The sequence below is a fragment of the Apiospora marii genome (genome assembly GCF_038362585.1).
Source record: "Apiospora marii strain CBS 49790 chromosome Unknown utg000012l_segment0_segment0, whole genome shotgun sequence".
In the NCBI taxonomy this organism is placed as follows: domain Eukaryota; kingdom Fungi; phylum Ascomycota; class Sordariomycetes; order Amphisphaeriales; family Apiosporaceae; genus Apiospora; species Apiospora marii.
The window spans coordinates 737,255-755,728 of record NW_027117383.1 but is presented as its reverse complement, the minus strand read 5'-3'; the positions used below and the strand labels follow the sequence as shown (position 1 = coordinate 755,728).

Sequence of the window (18,474 nt, the reverse complement as noted above, 5' to 3'; positions counted from 1 at the left end):
CCTCGAGACAACTGTCCTTCCCGTGTTATGAGAACCCCAATAGCAGTAGCCGCTTCGAGAATCAACAAGATGGCGGCCCAACTCGTCCACCTGCCCGAGGTCGAGCGCCTCAGCCCCGCCTGCATCCGGGTCCTCGGCGGCAACCCGGGCAAGTTCTCGCTGCAGGGGACCAACACCTACCTCCTCGGCACGGGGCCCCGGCGCCTGCTCATCGACACGGGCCACGGGATGCCCTCGTGGATCGCGGCGCTGAAGCGGACGCTGGCCGCCGAGCAGGCCACCATCCAGAGCGCCCTGCTGACGCACTGGCACCCGGACCACATCGGCGGCGTCGACGACCTCCTGCGGCACTCGCCGGAGACGACGGTGTATAAGTGCGAGCCGGGCGGCGACTGGCTCGACATCGAAGACGGCCAGGTCTTCCGGGTCGAGGGCGCCACCCTGAAAGCGGTGCACACGCCGGGCCATACGACGGACCACATGGTGTTCGTGTTCCAAGAGGAGGACGCGCTCTTCACGGGCGACAACGTCCTCGGGCACGGCACCGCGGTCTTCGAGGACCTACCGACGTATTTGCAGAGCCTCGCGAAGATGGAGGGGTTGGTCGCTGGCCGGGGCTACCCAGGACACGGGGCGGTGCTTCCGGAGGCGCGGGCCAAGATCGCAGAGTACATCACGCATCGGCGAGAGCGGGAGCAGCAGGTGCTGAAAGTCCTGGGCTCCGCCAAAGGCAGCCAGGACGATGACAAGAATGACGGTGCTGCCACCAATCGGATCGCGCGGCCCGATCGCTGGACCCCAATGGAATTGGTGCAAGTGATCTATAAGGCTTACCCGGAGAGTCTTCATATCCCCGCGTCCGCCGGAGTTGTGCAAATCTTGCAGAAACTCCGAGGCGAAGATAAGGTTGTGCTGGACGGCGATGACGGCTGGCGGTTACCAGAGCGGGATCGGTCCAGCTTGTGAGGAGTCATCATGTTACCCATACCTGGGGGAATAGGCGCTATGCGAGTGATGGTTTGACACGTTATTAGGGCGCCTTAAATCGGCTGACGTCACAGCCGAAGATGCGAGCGCGTTAATGGCTTGCATAAGCACTTGTTGCACGGGCGAGGCGCCGGTCCAAAACCACTCAGCAAACTGGCGTCCTAAAATCCAATTCGGCTTGAGGCACGTGAGAAAAAAGCCATCATCCGAAATTGCTAGAAGTTTTGTTGCCCAAGTGTCGAATAACTTGTGTTCGTGCCACGGAGATCCCTTTTTTCGAAGAAACCCCGCCGTCGGCAATCCGTATATATCCAGGCGGACAAAGGAAAACCCTGCGTCATTGTACCTATCGAAAACTTGATTAGATGAAGAGAGTTTGCGGCCGCATCCCGAAGTGCGTTACCAGGCTACCGGAATTCGGGCAACAACCGGATGCATCGGTATTGCTTATTAGAAGCAGAAATCCTCTCAACTTGCAAGTCAGCAGCAGCTGTAGCAGGGGAAGCTTGTTCACTGCCGGAATGCTCGGCGATCAAAAGCGAAAGCGAGTGCGCCTGGTCACTTGTCTGGCTGCTTGGCGGCTTGGCCCTGTGGTTCTGTTGGTCATCAAAATCCGATCCCGTAGGCTTGTACTTACAGGGTAGCGAAATATGTGATGGATGTGCTGTCTGTCAAGCTGTCTGCCAGTGCCTACCTACACGTACTTGGTATGCAGACTAGATGGGTGCTTGATTAGTCTAGGCAGTGGATGGTCCTGTCTCCTGTGTCTCGCCTCCTGCTGCAGGGCTGATGCATCTTCCATCATGGCCTTGTGACTGTTGCCATTGCGGGGCAGATTCATCAGCATCTCTGAATCTGGCGGTGACACACCCCCATTTACCATACATCTCTCGACATCGCCCAAGCTCCCGTGCTATTAGCGCCTAGCTTGGGCTAACCCACCTTCTTAGCGATACGCGCCTGGCTTTGATAGGCAATAGTAAGTTCTGTCTACATCATCCAGCATCTACATTGCTCCATATGTTTCGAAAAAGGGAATGCATATCGACTGTTCTGCAGAACATATGCCCGGTGGAGGAGTCGTCAGTAAACGTCTGCGAATAGTGGATGGTCCAGTCGTCTTGTGTCATGTTACCTGTATGCAATGAAGTTGGTGGGCTGCCACTCACCCAAGCCATGTTAGTGGTGGCTCGATCAACCAGATCCATGAAGCTGTTTTTGCCGCCGGTGCCTCAATGCTACATAAATCTGTACGACTTCTTTTTTCCTATTACAGTCGTTGTCGAGGCCAGAGTCGGGGTCGCACTCTTACCCGTTTCTGACAGGGGCGATCAAGTGGGGTTGGGTTGTTTGGTCGCCAAGTCGCATCCAACTACCCTGCGAGCGATGGAGATGCCCACCACCCCTTCTCTCGCACCCGGCGCCGAAAACCTTCTCAAAGCGAAACCCGAGAAGCGCATGCTCCAGTCGCACTGGAATCACTTTGATGGAAATACGAACGATATTTGTCGTTGTCTGCCCATGTTCTGTCCGTGTTATTGAGAGAGAGAGAGAGCATGGCCAACTTGAGCATGTTTCACATGTGTGCCTCACCAGGTGTCGTTGGACCCCATTGGGCTCGCCTGGATGGGATTCAGGACATGCAGGAGGAACACACATAATTCCTGGGTCGAATCCATCAGGATTCGGTTTCGGACTTAGGAAATGACACAGCAAGTCGGCCGATTTAGAGTTATCGCGTGTGCGACTGTATACTCGCGACGTGTAGTTGATAAGCGAAGGGAGGGTTTGTCTCTGTACGGCGTAATGCACATGCGCATGCGCCGAGGAGTCATCGGTCTGCTTACATCTACATCGTAGGCATCTACAAGTTGTCGCCGACCAGTGGGATCATGTCGTATGTTGGGGTTAAGTGCTGAATGCGCCCCGACAGTTCATCTTGCATCAGAAGCGCTTCAACGTCGCGAATAAGGCGATACCCTGGATCTGCCCTTGGTGCATGGCGTGCATACTAGCTCGTAGTAGCGTCGCTCTCGAAGAGGAAATAGCTCTGTAAGCGGCGGTTGATGGTTGCACATGAGCAGCGTGTGACTGGCAGTTGCAATCGTATAGTAAGATATTTATAATTCCCAACCGTAGATCATGGCCGGAAATTTGGCATGTACCGAGGGTTGCGCACAGAAACGGCCACCCTTGTCTGTGTACCGGCATTCGAGGTGCCTGCCGCACACCCACGGAGTAAACCAGTCACCACTCTGCGCTAATGGCCCGTGGGCCGTTGGTGCATAAGGCCCCAAGGTTGGTTGATGCGGTGGAATTTGTCCCCAATGCAGTTTAGGTCAGCACTGGTCTCCCTGCCCGAAAGCGTTATTATGTCCGATCAACCGATGCAATTTGAGGCAAGGACAGGACTCCTGCAAATTTGTTTGACTCGGCATCTTGATCAGAAATTTGGGTCAAGGGTCAAGATCATGGGGTGAACGGATGTCGGCACACCATATTTGTCACGTCCAGCAGTTGGCAGTTGCACTTGTGGCTGTTGGTTTCTGTTAGATCATATGTGACGACTTACTGGCGGTTGTCCGCGTCACACACTTCGTGGACAATCGAATAACTATCGATTCATCTACATCAATATCCGTAGGTATCTGGGAGGAATCTGACTAAGAGTAACCGCTCTCACACCCCTTTACCTCGAGCGGGAGTCGGGAAACAGCCGGAGAATGAGAAACATGCCGCCCATGTATTGGATCAGGATCACTGTTACTCAAGAGTTACCCAGCCTTGGGCGAGTATCCAACCACTCTGCCCAGCGGCTCCGTGTGGATAGGTCGGGATTGCCAAGACTCCTTGGTGCTTACCCGAAAGACATAGGCACTGGACTACGTCAGCGCGAGTGAGATCCCGCCCCTTGGCGGGCGTGCAATTCCTCATCTCATACTGGACTGGACGGACAGACCGGTGTGACTGGGTTTCGCCATGGAGGAAGCTCATGATTGCGAGAGCGAGCGAGAAAGAGAGATGGAGATATCACCATTGGCTGGTCGTTGGATGTCAGGCTGCAAAACTGGAAGGCTTACCCGGACACAAAGTGGAGTAAGTGACTGACCTTCTTTGACTCCACTGCCTCACTCCCTCATCCAACATAATCCGTTCTAAATTGTCCCGCCCACCCCCCATACCACCAGACCGCATTCAGATCCCAATCCACTTGCACCTATCATCCACATACCGCCTGTTTTTTCTTTCTGCGTCAAGCCGACCACAGCGACGGCCAAAAAAACAATAGTAGATTCCGGAAGCCTCGGATCTACAGCTAGTGACATGCTTATTCAAGAGTACCGGCACGAGTTATGTACAGCACAGCGGTACAAATGCCAATCATAACAGTCATATTCCCCATACAAATCCATCATATCGGTCATGATCGAACGGGCGAGGAAAACGAATCGCCCTTTTGCGAAAGGCCGAGCTGGTCGGTGGTCTGACTTCTGCGCCGAGATCGAAAACATCGTGCCCGTCCATTCTCACACCCCACCGACAACCGACCTCGCTGGCGCTTCCCCAAACTCCCATAATACTGGTACCTTTCGGAGAGTGGGCATTTGTAATATGACACGCCCACCCTGAAAGTACATGCATACACTGTACTTCCTGTCGCCCTCTCCCCCATAAAAACCTTGTCACCACCCTCCCTTTCCGGTGCTTGGCTTCTAGGCGTATTGGCGTGTGCTCTTGGTGTTGATCCCAAGACTTTAAAAAGTAATTCCGAGGAAGCCGCTTCCTAGTAGAAGAAGGCCTGGTCCCCTCGTCCAAGTCGTCGTAAACTTCATTGGCGTTTCTTGTCTTTTCCCTGCCTGTCCTCGTCGGCAGCTGTACCTTGAATCTTCTGGAAGCTTGGATGACCCTGGTGGTGACTAAGTCGGCAATCATACCAGTCGCGTGGTGATATACTCCATTCCTAATCTGCAGGCTCTCCAACAATATTCGTTATACACACCTCGACCGCCACCTGAACACCGTCCCCGACGCCCGGGCGTAGCGAACTCCCCACACTCTACCATGGCAAGGTCGACGACAGCATCAACGGCGCTGTCGCTGCTTGCGACTGCCGCCATACTAGGCGCTCTTCCCGCTGTGCTGGCGCATGGCGACGATGAGGGCGAGGGAATGGCCGCGCCTCAGGAAGATCAGAAGCTGGACTCCTACCCCCCGACGTACTTCTCGCACCCTGAACACCGGGGCGTCATGTATGCGCACATCGTCCTCATGGTCCTCGGCTGGGTATTTGTGTTGCCGATAGGTGAGCAGCCACTTCGCAAACCCCTGCGATATATTAAATATGACTAACACGCGCCACCAGCTGTCATGTTCTCGATCGCGCGGTCACGATACACACTTCTCACCCAGTTCGTCTTCCTCGTAACGAATGCGCTCGGCGTCGTACTCGGCATCAGCTACAACGCCAGCACGCCCGACCTGTACCCCAACAATGCGCACCACAAGATCGGCTGGATCGCAACATGGATGATGTGCGCTCAGGTGCTCATCAGCCTGATCGGACGAGTGGCCGGAGTCATGAGCCGCGAGGAGCAGAACAATAAAGAAGAGCGACAGGCCTTCATCCCGGTGTCGACCCGAAACATGGAGGAACACCTGCGCGGAAACGGCACGCTATACCACCACCACAAGTACAGCTACTCGAACGATAGCGGACAAGGCACGGAGCCCGGCACCGAATCACTGCGCAGCGACTCGCTCTCGTCTGGACAGGAGTCGCCTGCCGAGACGAGCGACCACCCGCGCATGGATTACGATGACGAGGACCTCGAATTCAAGGAGGTTGAGATGAAGGCTCCTACTCCCCCGACCAACTCGTTGGTGGCCAAGATTGCCGGCAAGATCTCGTCTCGCGCCTGGAAGTTCCTATTGTTGGGTTACAACATCATCGACAGGACCAGTCTGATTCTTGGGTATATCGCATTGACTACTGGCATTGTTACGTGGGCGCGTTTCTTTGTAAGTTATCGCAACGTGTATTGCGTCGCAATTTGCATCACCATTGCATCATGACTAATAAGGGGTGTACAGGAGGGACACGAAATCTTCGGCGGCTTAGCCCATTGGATCAAGGGGGGCGTTTTCTTCTGGTTGGGTCTTTTCTACTTGGGTAGATGGGCCGGCAGCTTCGGAGAGCTCGGTTGGGTAAGTCGCATGTCGGAGACACTCCGTCCAATGAGATCGTGCAACCAACTAACCCCTGACTTCCCCCAGGCATGGAATGTGCGACCCAAACAGAGCACCCCGAAATGGAGGCCATCCGCGGAATTCGTCGAGGGAGGTCTCATCTTCTTCTACGGTTCGACCAACATCTTCTTGGAGCATCTTGGAAACGCTGGTCAGGCGTTCAGCGCCCAGGATCTGGAGCATGTTTCCATCACCGTGTTGTTCATTGGCGGAGGCTTGGTAAGTTTCAAGCTTCTGGCATCCGTTGATGAAACTACATACTAACTCTCCGGTGTAGTTGGCTATGCTTGTCGAGTCCACTCGCATCCGTGAGCTGCTGAACATGACCGTGTCCGAGGCCGCCGAGGCGCATCCGGATCACACGCACACCGACGAGGACCGTGACGCCTTGCGAGCCCCTAAGCAGTACGAGTTCTCGATCAACCCGATCCCGGCCCTGGTCATCATGTTGACCGGCATCATGATGAGCTCGCACACGCAGCAGTCGATGCTCTCGAGCATGGTGCACAAGCAGTGGGGCAACCTGCTGACGGCGGCGGCGTTCGCGCGCGGCTTCACCTACGTGCTGCTGTACCTCAAGCCCCCGACATCCGTCATGCCTTCCCGTCCGCCGACCGAGCTATTGACGTCGTTTGGCTTGATTGCTGGTGGTGTCATTTTCTGCGCAAGTGTACGTATCCCCCCTCAGACGACAGCTGGCAACCCGTTGAGAATCATGTTTCGTACACATAGCTAACACATCTCCCCCCATAACAGAGCAGCGATACCGTCGCGGGCATGGTCCACTACGACCTCGACGAAATGTTCGTGTACACCGTGACGATGGGGTGCGTCGGCATGCTTATGGCGTGGGTGATTGTGATGCTGGCGCTCAAGGGCTGGGCCGTCCGTCGGGAGAAGGGCCCGTCGAAGAGTGCGTGGATCGCACAAGTTTAACACGGCAAGAGAAGACGAGAAAGAAAAAAAGAAGAAAAAAATACAACGATCTTGAAAGAAGAGACGAACGAAGCATACACGAAACGACTAGAATGCGTTTGTATTGCATGCATGCATGACTGGATGGGCATTGCGAAAGGTGTCGCTCTCCTTTTGGTGGCACTTGATTTTCTTTTATTTCTCTTTCGGGCGTTCTTGTTATATACCCTCTCCCCTATTCATACATCTATCACCACCCTCCTCGTTTCTTTCGCATGGTGATGATCACGTATCATCTCGATGCGATGGCGACGACGACGACGGCTGGGCTCATCATTTTCTGGCGGGCATTTACGGATTCTGTACTTTCATTACTACATACTACCATCACATCACGGCTTTGATACCCCCCAGACGCAACACAGAGGAAAGAAGGAAGGAGGATTCTGCATAGAGGAGGATGATTACGGGATTTTGCTTTATTATTTTCTCGTTTTGTTTCGGGATTCAGGAATTCGTGGGAGGGGGGCCGGGAGGGAGGACGAAGGGCGCAGGCTGGTATGGAGGGAGAGATGGGAGGCCGGGCAGTGATGAGACGAAGACGAATTTAGGTGGTGGCGCTGTGTTGCTGTACCAACCGGCTTGCATAATTTCAAGCCAGTGTAAACTATGTAATTTGATCCATACCGGTGCCTTTACGTTTTTAAGGAAAGGGGTTGGAAATGCGTTACGGTTATGATACTTGTGGTAGAAATTGCTGAACCCAGCTCAACAACCTTTTAAGACCCAATCAATCATATGTGATATCAAAGGAACTGCTGTCAAAGACGGACCAGAATCGTCATACATGTTTTCATGTCGATTGAACTATGTAAATGATGTTACATGCAGGGAAGTGGTAACCGCTTCGTCTTTGTTGAGAATCCTGATGACAGCTGACCCCTTTACATCTTCGACTTGAGCTCCTCGTGATACTTCTTCAGCTCCTCCATGTCGGCAGACTTGGTGGGCCAGCCGACACCCAGACCCTCCTCTTCGTTGGGCTTGGGGATCTTTGGCAGTTCGTGTTAGTCTTCTAGCTTCTACACCGCTGCCCGTCTGACAGAGTGATAGGGAAGGGATGGGACTTACCATGTGGAAGTGGACGTGGTCGACGACCTGGTGCGCAATGCGGCCGTTGTTCTGCAGCACGTTGTAGTCGGTCGAGCCCGTGGCGGTGGCCAGCTTCTTGACGACGACGAGGATCTCGCCGAGGTGCTCGTCGGGGATGTCCTGGAGGGTCTTGCCGTGGTACTTGGGGATGACGAGCTGTGGTTGGGGGTTTCAGGAGTCAGATGGTTGATCCAAAAGGGTCCGCGCATGTGCGGTCTGGGATGGAGGGCCAAAGAGCGTCCCGTAGGTGAAGGATGATGACCAGGTTGGGGGAGTTAGACTTACACAGTGTCCCTTGCTCAGGGGGCCGATGTCGAGGAAGGCATAGGTCTTGTCGCTGTCGAACAGCTTAAACGAGGGGATGTCTCCTGTTGAAGGCCAATAATGTGAGTCAACTCATGTCCAGATACACACAACACTCATGAGGGCCCGCTTTCCAACCCATACACGACTCAAGAGAAACAAGCGAGGAGAGACATCTCTGGCATATATATCCAATCCGGCCAAATTGCATGGGTGCGCATGGCAATGAGGACCTTGATGACTCTCCCCGTTCTAACGGCTGCCGCCCACGCCGGGGGACCAGCCGATCTCATGGATCGTCCCGCATTAGCTCCCGAAAGATGGGAAAAGTCACGTACCCTTGATGATCTTGCAGAAGATGCAGTTGGAGTCGCTGTGAGTGGCGGCCATTTTGTTGACTGATGACGAGAATCCACGAACGCAAGGTGGGAATTTCGAGACTGTTCTGTTGACCATGCATTAGTCTCAACGTTAGGATGTACGAGAGCCTATTGCCCGCCTCTCTCATAGCTTGCACACACGTACCTTGTCTTGCAATGAGTTGCTGGGTTTCCTAGAGGAGCGAGAATAGCAGTAGCACTTCTCAGAATGGAACGGAATTTCGAAGAAGGCCTCAGGAAGGACATGGAATTAGCTCGGGGTGAATATGGGGCGAATAAGATGTCACGAAGCAGCGAGCGAAGTATATATGTAACTGGGCAAGCAGCAGCAAGCTGTGGAGGGGTAGGTACGCTGCAGGGCAGCGACGATGATGAGGGGCACTGGGGAGAGCTCTCGGAGCTTCGGGGAGCTTGGACCACCTCGCTTTTACAGGGGTTCGGTTATCTCAGAAGGTCTGCCATTGAGCATGTATGCAAGACTAGGAACATCAATACCTTCACGATGGAGTTATGCTAGAAACTGTGTCAGTGAATGGGAGGCAGTGAGGGATGTCACCAACCTACACCACGGAGGCTGCGGAAGCGTTGGAAGGCACATACGAGACTGGGAGCGCTGGCTCTGGCCTCAACGGTGAAGAAAAGAGGGCGCGTGCTAAGGGATTCAGCCAAATGGGGTAGATTTACGAGTTCAACTCAGCTGTAAGGAAATGAGCAACGTGGGCGAGAGAGGCGAATTATATAAGAGCCTATCTATGGTGAATGTATGAAGCTCACAGAATGATAACTAGTGTTCTGTACTACATTTCATCTAGTTATTGTATAGAGGGGTCTTTTTATAAGTTATATATTAAAGTGTCCGTTTGTCTTCACGGAACACATGGACCAAAGTGCATCACGCAGATGGACAAACAGGGAGAGACGCATGAGACACTGATACTGTGTTTTACTCCGGAAACAGCGTATTTACTAAGGACGCAAAACAGGATTTGGTGGTGTTGTGGTCGGTGTTGGTGTACCATCTGCCAGAGTGTGCTAGCAACGCAACTTGGTGTTATTTGGGTGTCAAGCTGCAGGCTGAATGCACCATGGTCACCAAGAACCAGTCGATAGCCGTCGATGCTCGTATACGCAATCAGTTGGAAGTCAATATAGCTGTTTTGACCCATTTGTCAGAACTTGTTGGCTTGTATGCAGGGCCATTGTGCAGTCAATGCGGAGAGCATTTCCGACCCCTTACCGGCAAGCTAGCAAGAAGCAGATACAAGCGAGGTTCTTACGTTGACGCATTCCCAAAACCAAACCTTGTCGCACGATAGTCCAGCGCCGAAGAAGCATTGTCAACTTGTCATGTTTCCATAATGCAGTCTAGACGTTCATCGTGTATTGTACAGGGGTATCAGCGTATACAAGCAGCAGCAACAAACAGTTCCTACTCCCCAAGCCATGCCATGCCAAACCCTCCTCAATGCTCCTGAAAATGCCACCAACAATCGCCTAACAAACGCCCAATTCCGGAACGTAGCCAGGGGAAAACTGGGAAATCCCCGGTTAGGCAAACGCGCGAACCAAACCAGACCAGAATCTAATGTACAAACTCCAGACTCATCCTCATCGGGGACGGGACCTCATGCCGGGCTAATCCACAACAGACATCTCCTGCATCGTCTCCGTAATCTGCGTAACCTTTTTCGCCTCCTCCTCGGCCGGCGAAGCAGCCCCCGTCCCCGCACCAGCCGCCGCCGCCTCCTTCAACGCCGCCTGATGCGCCTTCCACCGACTCGACACAATCGCCATCATCTCCTTAAACGTCATCCCCTTATTCTCCGCCTTGAGCGCCTTCATCTGCCGCCCCGTAAACTCCTGGTACGCCGAGACCTTCTTCTCCTTCTTCTCTCCTCCTCCCAACACGGACGACTCTCCCCCTCCGGTCTTGCCCTTGGCCGCGGCGGCGCCACCACCACTGCCCCGCGGCACCGGCTTCACCTGCTGCAGCACCCCCTTACAGCGCCCGCAGCGGTGCTTGGCCGGGTCGACGCTCTTGGAGTGCCGCTGCACCTCGGTCAGGCACTCGACGCAGCGCCAGATGTACTTGTACTCGATCTCGTAGTTGTGCTTGGTCGTCACGACGATGCCGCGCCCGCCGAACGCGCGCGAGCACCGGGCGCCCCAGCGCTTGAACTCGGCCCCGTGCGCCGCCTTGGGCTTGCCGTCGAGGATGAACGTCGCCAGGTGGCAAAACTCGTGCGCCACCGTGTTGAGCAGGTCCGCCTCGTTCAGTAGCACCTTGGTCGCCAGCTCAATGTGCGCCGTGTGCAGCCTCTGCTTGCCGCCCGATGCCATGCTGCCGTCGGGCTGCTCCGTCATCGTCGTCGTTTCCTTGCACTTCCAGTGCGCGCGCCCCGCCGTCGACTGCAGCGTCGTCGACCACTTGATGGCGATGCCGCCCGTCGCGGCCGTCAGCTTGGCCAGCTGGCCGTCCGTCACCTTTTCGTCGAGCTCGGCCAGGAAGCGCTCGGCGACCGCCTCCTTGGCGGCGTCGAAGGCCTTCTTGGCGTTCTTCTTCTCCGGGCTGGTGCCGTACTTCAGCTTGAGCGCGGCCTTGGTGTTGACGTCGCCGCCGTCCAGGGCCAGCTTGCGCGGGCTGGGCTGCTTGTGGGGTGAGTGATCGTCGATCCACTTGTTCTGCACCTCGGGGTCCCAGAATTCGCTGTGCTCGGGCTTCCAGGGTGACGTGGGAATGGCTTTACCTTTCGTCGGCGAGGGTAGCAGGACCTTCCGGGGGGTAACTGGGTCAAGCTGGAGTTTCTTCTTCTTCGTCTCTTCTTCGTCGTCGCCGTTCTCTTCCGAGAAGATCTTGAGCTTCTTGAATGCATCGTCCAGGTCGTCGGCGGAGGGCTTCTTGTCATCGGCGCGACGACTTGTCTTGCGTGGTGGTGTGTGGGGTGCACTTTCTGAATCCGATGCGCTCTCGTCTGGGGAGCTGCGAGAAGATATAGCTTTCTTCTTCGTTTTGTTCAGGGTTTGCTTTTTGGCTGGTGATGGCTTTGCTGCAGGCTTGATTTCGACCTCAAACTCTGATGACGATGACTCAGTACAGTCTGTGTCAAGAGACAGGGCCGTCACGAAATCCGATTCCTCGCCGTCACTGGCAGCCTTTTCGTCTCTGGAGACCTTCGATGCCTCAATCGACGACTCCTCTTCTGAGCTGCTAGAAGAACTCTCTTCGTCTTGCTCCTCCTCCTCCTCCTCCTCCTCCTCCTCCTCTGAGCTCTCGTCAAAGACAGTGACAGGTCGCTTCCGCGCTGGGGTCTTGTTGCCGCTGACTTTGCGCGGCGACCGTTTCCTCCGGACGATGGTATCATCGCTCTCCGACATGGAAAGATCCAGTTTGGTCAGGTCCAGGTTCGTCACGTCCAACGAGACCTCCGTCGCCTCGTGCGAGCTCAAGGCCAAGTTGCTGGGCTTGAGGCGCAGGCTCCGCGGGTTCGAGGCCAGCCGCTCCTTCTTCTCCTTCCGGAGTGGCTCAATCTCGCCCCACTTCTGGAACAGGGACTCGTCGACGGCCTGCGAGTTGCCCAGCTTCCTCCGGCGCAGAGGCGTGGGCTTCAACATGGAGCCCGGAGTCGACGGATCCATGTCGACGTGCCTTCTGGACTTCAACGTCCGCGGCGGCTGCATTGGCGCATTCTCCTTGTCCGCAGAGTTAGAGGTGCTCGCCTTTTTGGCTGGCGACACGGTTTTGGAGGGGCTGCGTTTGGACGCCAAGAAATCCAATGAAGGAAAACTCTCGTCGTCGCTGCTGAATTCAAGTGATGTTGTCCTCGACATTTTGGCGATGTGATGTGATGTCTGTATGAGATGGATGCCTCTATACAAACTCAGGTGTGTGTGTAGGTGAATATGTGTGTGTGGTGTCTTAACGGAGGACCAATATTAATTTAGGTATGCAAACCTGGTGTAAGTAGATTGATTGAAGGGGTTAAAGTACCTACCTTCTCGAAAAGGTCGTTGGGAGTCGGTCAGGGCAAGTTTTGGGCCCTAGGTTGGCGCAGCAACCGGTAGTGCAACGGGGACAGCGGGTCGGCGGGGACTTGGCGGACCGTTCGGCTGGGAACCCGAGCTGCCCACTGTTGCAACCCGACTACCTGTTCACCTCACAGCCTATGGACTCGTTGCATCTGTGGGCACCGAATCGACCGGTTGTGCTGCTAACCGAGATTCTACGTGGCAACTTGCCGTGGCACCTATACGATTGATCTCTATAGCTGATGATGGCGGGGTACGCTCCTACTGAAGGTGTATGCCAGGAGAGGCCTGTTGCCTGGAAGCCTCCCCAAGCTCTTCCTTGCTGGCTTTGGCTAGCATGCTGGCTTGGTAGGATGCCGAAAATCAGGTCACCCAGTGAAGTAACTTATGTGATATGAATAGAAATAGAAATCTCAATTTCAGAGCAATAGTTTTACCATTCAATCATTCAGATCTAGAAGTGCTCGAGCGTCAGATTTGGGGGGTCATATCCCCGATGACACAGCTTTTGGTACAGATGCCCCGCGCCAGAATCCAAGCTTACCCAGCACCTTCTTGGTCATCATCATGCACAACATACTTGGGTCAACCCCTCATAGATGCCACCAAGGTATCGATCGTAGCTCACGTCAGCGAACTTGATGACCAGCTGGACATATGAAGTTGACGGCAGTGTCGCAGTGCTCCAACACTGAGGGTGATCACCACCAGGCTGCCATCTACTTATGACTATGTACAAACCTACTCCGAAAGGGCGCTGAACTTGTATATCGTTGTTGAAACCTCATGATGGACGTAGCACCAGAGGTCCCTGGCCTGAGGTCCATGAACCTGTCCACCAAGCCGGACTGCCCAATCAAGTACACCATCACGACCTTGAACTCATCTGATGAGCCACAGTCCAACACTATCCTCATCGTCTTTATCAACGGCCTCGGCCTCCCTCAGGCCTCCTGGCAGCCCACGTTGCGGCTGCTCCAAGCCGACCTTGCTGCCGCCTCGTCCTCGGCCGGCACCAGATATCCAGGGATCCACGCCGTGACCTACGACCGCTACGGCCAAGGCCTCTCCCAGCCCCCGCACGGCGCCAAACCCGCGCCCCACGACCTGCTAGACGCCGTCTCCGACCTCTCCGCCTTCCTCGACGGCGTCAAGTCTTTCCACCTACCCGAAAACAACTCCACCCGCCTCTTCCTCGTAGCCCACAGCATTGGCGTCCCCCTCTCGCGCCTCTACGCGGAGCGCCACCCGGGCTCCGTCGCCGCCCTGCTGGTCCTCGACTCCAACATGGCCAACAACGACTTCGTCTCCCTCTTCCCGGACCCGGACACACCCAGCTTCGACCCGCAGCGGGACCTCCCCCCGGACACGACCCCGGACCAACTCCGGGCCGCGCGGCGGTTCGCGCAGGCCATGTTCCACCCCTCGGCGCCCAACGGGGAGAACCTGGACCGCAGCACGCTGCCCGCACTCCTTCCCCTGAGCGACGGCCCTATTCTTATCGGCGACAGCAGCAACGAAGAGGGGAAGCCGCCGCTCCTGCTCCAAGTCGTGGGACACGACCCCGAGACCTTCGCCGAGGAGTCCCTCAAGGTCTCGCCCCGGGGCTTGACGGAGCGGTACGTGCAGCCGGCGTGGGAGAGGTACAACGAGGGGCTCCTGGCCATCGGGGGCGCGGCTGCGGGCAGCCGGAAGGTGGTCATCGCGCCGGGCTGCGGACACTTTATCCAGAAGAACAACCCGCGGTTTGTGGCGGATGAGGTGATTGCGATGGTGAAGGTGTTATGTGATGGACGGGCGTGAAAGGATTAGTGAGCTGCTGATTCGATGTCCGTAGGTGAATGCATGTGCCTAGCCAGCGTATATATGTACTGAGACGACCAGGGCGTAGGCGGCGATACATTACGACTTATTATTAGTTACAAGTAGAAGTGGTAATATGACGCTTTCTTGCAATCTCCCGTATTTCTTGTTGTTGTATTACACTACTGGAATGCTGCCATCACAGTAAAACACTCAAAACGAACACGATGCATATCTAGGAACACCAGCCACACGACTAAGAGCTCTGTTGGCCGCATCCTCGATCCTGTAGGTTAGTTACAATTTCAATCCAGTAGAACACCAGAAGCAGAAGGATCATGGTTAATTTTTTGCTTTCATATCTCGTGGCCTGGTCACCTCATGAGACATGCCGTCTAAGGTATCTATCTTACAGAAAGGCATGTCGCCCAGACTCCTTTTCCCACCCCGCCTGGACTTTAGCTCATCACCATCTTCTGGGAATAGACCGATTCAATTCAGAGTAATAGGTTCCAATCAAGGTGCCCAGATGTCCTGACCGGTAGCCTCGATCCAGTTGCCCAGCTTGTTCACGTTCTCGCCCCACTCGCCCAGCCGCTGGCTCATGCTGGCGATCTGGCTCATGTCCAGCACGCGCGGCTGCACCCAGGTGAAGTTGACCAGCTCGTCCACCTCGTCGATGGTGCCCTTGACCAGGCCCAAGCTGAGCGCCTTCATGACCAGATGCTCGATCTCGTTGTGCTTCACCTTGGTGTCGGCCTCGATGGCCTCGAAGCTCATGGCGCGCTGGTGGGGCGGCCGGCGGAAGACGGCCTCGGTCAGTGCCGCCAGGTATATCTTTTGCCGGATCTCCACCTGGTGGTCGGACAGCATGTCGTTGGACTTGACGTGGTTCGAGAGCTTCTCGTAGGCCGCCAGGTCGCCCCGATTGAAGGCGAGGAGCAGGTCGTGCAACCACGAGAGGTCGCCGGTGAGGGCGCCCAGGATGGGGTGTTGTAACAGCTCGCCGAAGTTGTAGATGGAGTCCGAGATCAGGGCGGCGATACCCAGGTCGTAGGCGCGGGCCTTGCGCTCCTTATCGGACAGGGTGCTGAGGTCGATGCAGGCCAGATACAGCAGGGCATTGCGGTAGTAGCTGGCGAAGTCTTCCTCAGCCTGATAGTATGTGGCGTTTGTGCGGTAGAAGGCGGCGTGCACCTTGGTCTCTACACTGTCGAAGTGCTCCAGAATCTTCTCGGCCTTATCAAGGTCTTTCCGCGCACCCTCGTTGTCTTCCAGGTTGAGCTTGGTGAGGGCGCCGGCAACGGTGGCGTAAACGTGGGCGTCCTGGGAGTCTTCTGAGTCGACCTTCTCGGCGAGGTCTTGGAGGAAAGATAGCCGCTCTTGCGTGTCTATTGCGAGTAAGTCATATTAGTACACAATAACCATCCCGGCTGACGTATGGTGGAGCATGCATGCATACCTCGACATTGTGTAGCCGCCTTAAGACCCAAGTCGACAAGCTTGAGCTGGTTGATCTTATCCGCAAACTTCAGAATGAACACCTTGTAGAACTGCAGGCGCTGCTTTGCGCTGCCCGGGTGGTTGAAGAACTCAATCAGAGCATCGGTGAGTTGATGCCATAATTTCCGCTCCCAGCAGTCCTCGAACTGGATGATGAGGCCCTGGAGCTCCTCGGGAGCTACGTTCCGCTGCTCGGCCAGGAACTCGGCGATGGTGTCGTCGTTCATGGTGTGTGCGGGCTGCGGTGGAAGCTTGTTCGAGGAATGATGTGTGTTTTTGGCGAGAACGGGAAGATAAATAGGGCGTTCTGATGCGGGCTCGCTGTTTGAATGCGGAAAGTTGGGTCGGAGTAGCAGCTTCAAACCACCACAACTATGATGATGTCCGGGCAGGCCAGCAGCAGCAACGCGGCTGGTTGGTAGCCTTAGATCATTGGGGCCTCAGCAGTGTGGGGTTGGTGCGTAAGCCACAAGTGAAGCTTAAGGATGGAAGGTACAAGCTTGAGCCACTGCGAGGATGCACAAGTAGCGTGGCTTGAAGAGGCTCTACACAATGACTTTAAGGTGGACGGTGATTGGCGGGCCGGCAAGGCGGGAGAGCGAAGCAGCTTGGGGCAGCTTGAATCAATTGAACGTTGAGCTCCAATCCCAATCGACGACTGGACTCTCAGCAAGAATCGCCAGCCACGCTCCGAACACTTCACAACCAATTCAATTGGGAATTGGAGAGGCCATTTTTCGTTCTTGCTTCCACTGACAGCCGCAAGAATGGCCTCTTTTGCGACCGCCGCGCGGTCAACTCAGCGGGTCGTCTTCAACGTCGCCCAGCGAAGAGCCATTTCCGACGTTGCCATCACTCGCACCGGCAAGCCGATCCTGCGCACTCAGGGTGGACGGTACGCTCAGGACTCTGATATACTTGAATTTCCAATGGGAACACTGCTAACTTTGTGCTGTATAGACACTCTCTTGGTGGTGCGTATCGCTCGAGCTCGACTGGATACAACCCGCTCTGACGTATGATTTCTAGGACACACCGCGACAGTCTTCGGCGCAACCGGTCAATTGGGTCGATATATCGTCAATCGGCTAGGTATGGACACCCGCGATCGATCTGGAAGTCCGTGTGGCTAATATGGGACGCACAGCACGCCAAGGATGCCAGGTCGTGATCCCCTACCGCGAGGAGATGGCCAAGCGCCATCTCAAGGTTACTGGTGATCTAGGACGTGTGCACTTCCTCGAATACGACCTGCGCAACACCGACTCGATCGAGGCCAGTGTCAGGCACTCCGATATCGTCTACAACCTTATCGGCCGTAACTACCCCACCAAGAACTTCAGCCTGGAGGACATCCACGTCGAGGGAACCGAGCGCATCTGCGAGGCCATCGCCAAGTACGATGTCGACCGCTACGTCCACGTCTCCTCCTACAACGCCGATCCCAACTCGCCTTCGGAGTTCTTCCGCACCAAGGGTCTCGGAGAGCAGGTTGCCCGCAGTATCTTCCCCGAGACGACGATCGTCCGACCCGCGCCCGTCTTCGGCTTCGAGGACAACCTCCTGATCAAGCTCGCCAACCCTTCTGTCCAATTCACCTCCAACAACATGCAAGAGCGCTTCAGGCCCGTACACGTATGTGGGACCCATAAACCCTGAGACATGACAATGCTAACTGGGAAATGAAATAGTCAATTGATGTTGGCAAGGCTTTGGAGCATATGCTGTACGACGACAGCACCGCCGGCCAGACGTACGAGCTGTTTGGTCCTCAGGAGTACTCTACCGCCGAGATTGCCGAGATGGTGGACCGCGAAATCTTCAAGAAGCGAACACACGTCAACGTGCCCAAGGCTGTCCTGAAGCCAGTTGCGGCCATCCTCAACAAGGTTCTCTGGTGGCCCATGCTCTCCGCCGAGGATATCGACCGAGAGTTCATTGACCAGACGGTTGACGAGCACGCCAAGACCTTCAAGGACCTGAACATCGAGCCCAGCGACATCAGCAACTTCACATACCACTACCTGCAGGGATTCCGAAGCTCGTCTTTCTACGATCTGCCGCCGGCAACAGAGAAGGAGAAGCGAGAAGACAGGAAGTATATCCACGTCACGGACGAGCTGTAGAGATAGTCTTGCTCCTGGTGGTAGAAGAAAGA

At 55.3% G+C, this 18,474-nt stretch overlaps 7 protein-coding genes across 7 annotated transcripts; 4 read left to right on the top strand and 3 right to left on the bottom strand.

Moving 5' to 3' along the window:
* Positions 1-69: 69 nt before the first annotated feature.
* PG985_015044 (uncharacterized protein) lies at positions 70-966 on the top strand (the record flags this gene model as incomplete). Its single annotated transcript, XM_066834810.1, has 1 exon — positions 70-966. The coding sequence occupies one exon, from the start codon at positions 70-72 to the stop codon at positions 964-966; it is 897 nt and encodes a 298-aa protein (XP_066677420.1).
* A 4,083-nt stretch (positions 967-5,049) lies between these two features.
* PG985_015043 (uncharacterized protein) lies at positions 5,050-7,170 on the top strand (the record flags this gene model as incomplete). Its single annotated transcript, XM_066834809.1, has 6 exons — positions 5,050-5,290; positions 5,351-6,006; positions 6,079-6,192; positions 6,262-6,453; positions 6,512-6,904; positions 6,991-7,170. The coding sequence occupies 6 exons, from the start codon at positions 5,050-5,052 to the stop codon at positions 7,168-7,170; spliced, it is 1,776 nt and encodes a 591-aa protein (XP_066677419.1).
* Positions 7,171-8,093: 923 nt separating this feature from the next.
* Positions 8,094-9,009, bottom strand: PG985_015042 (HIT-like protein; the record flags this gene model as incomplete). Its single annotated transcript, XM_066834808.1, has 4 exons — positions 8,943-9,009; positions 8,587-8,669; positions 8,281-8,457; positions 8,094-8,201 (listed from the first exon to the last, which is right to left on the bottom strand). Exons 1-4 carry the CDS (start codon positions 8,992-8,994, stop codon positions 8,094-8,096), a joined length of 420 nt encoding a protein of 139 aa, XP_066677418.1. The 5' UTR covers positions 8,995-9,009.
* A 1,610-nt stretch (positions 9,010-10,619) lies between these two features.
* Positions 10,620-12,812, bottom strand: PG985_015041 (SprT-like family-domain-containing protein; the record flags this gene model as incomplete). Its single annotated transcript, XM_066834807.1, has 1 exon — positions 10,620-12,812. One exon carries the CDS (start codon positions 12,810-12,812, stop codon positions 10,620-10,622), a length of 2,193 nt encoding a protein of 730 aa, XP_066677417.1.
* Positions 12,813-13,799: 987 nt separating this feature from the next.
* Positions 13,800-14,813, top strand: PG985_015040 (alpha/beta-hydrolase; the record flags this gene model as incomplete). The annotated part of the gene is made up of 1 exon (XM_066834806.1): positions 13,800-14,813. The coding sequence occupies one exon, from the start codon at positions 13,800-13,802 to the stop codon at positions 14,811-14,813; it is 1,014 nt and encodes a 337-aa protein (XP_066677416.1).
* A 516-nt stretch (positions 14,814-15,329) lies between these two features.
* PG985_015039 (uncharacterized protein) lies at positions 15,330-16,543 on the bottom strand (the record flags this gene model as incomplete). Its single annotated transcript, XM_066834805.1, has 2 exons — positions 15,330-16,204; positions 16,276-16,543. The coding sequence occupies 2 exons, from the start codon at positions 16,541-16,543 to the stop codon at positions 15,330-15,332; spliced, it is 1,143 nt and encodes a 380-aa protein (XP_066677415.1).
* A 540-nt stretch (positions 16,544-17,083) lies between these two features.
* PG985_015038 (NAD(P)-binding domain protein) lies at positions 17,084-18,442 on the top strand (the record flags this gene model as incomplete). Its single annotated transcript, XM_066834804.1, has 5 exons — positions 17,084-17,211; positions 17,277-17,290; positions 17,346-17,408; positions 17,464-17,951; positions 18,008-18,442. 5 exons carry the CDS (start codon positions 17,084-17,086, stop codon positions 18,440-18,442), a joined length of 1,128 nt encoding a protein of 375 aa, XP_066677414.1.
* Positions 18,443-18,474: the final 32 nt, after the last annotated feature.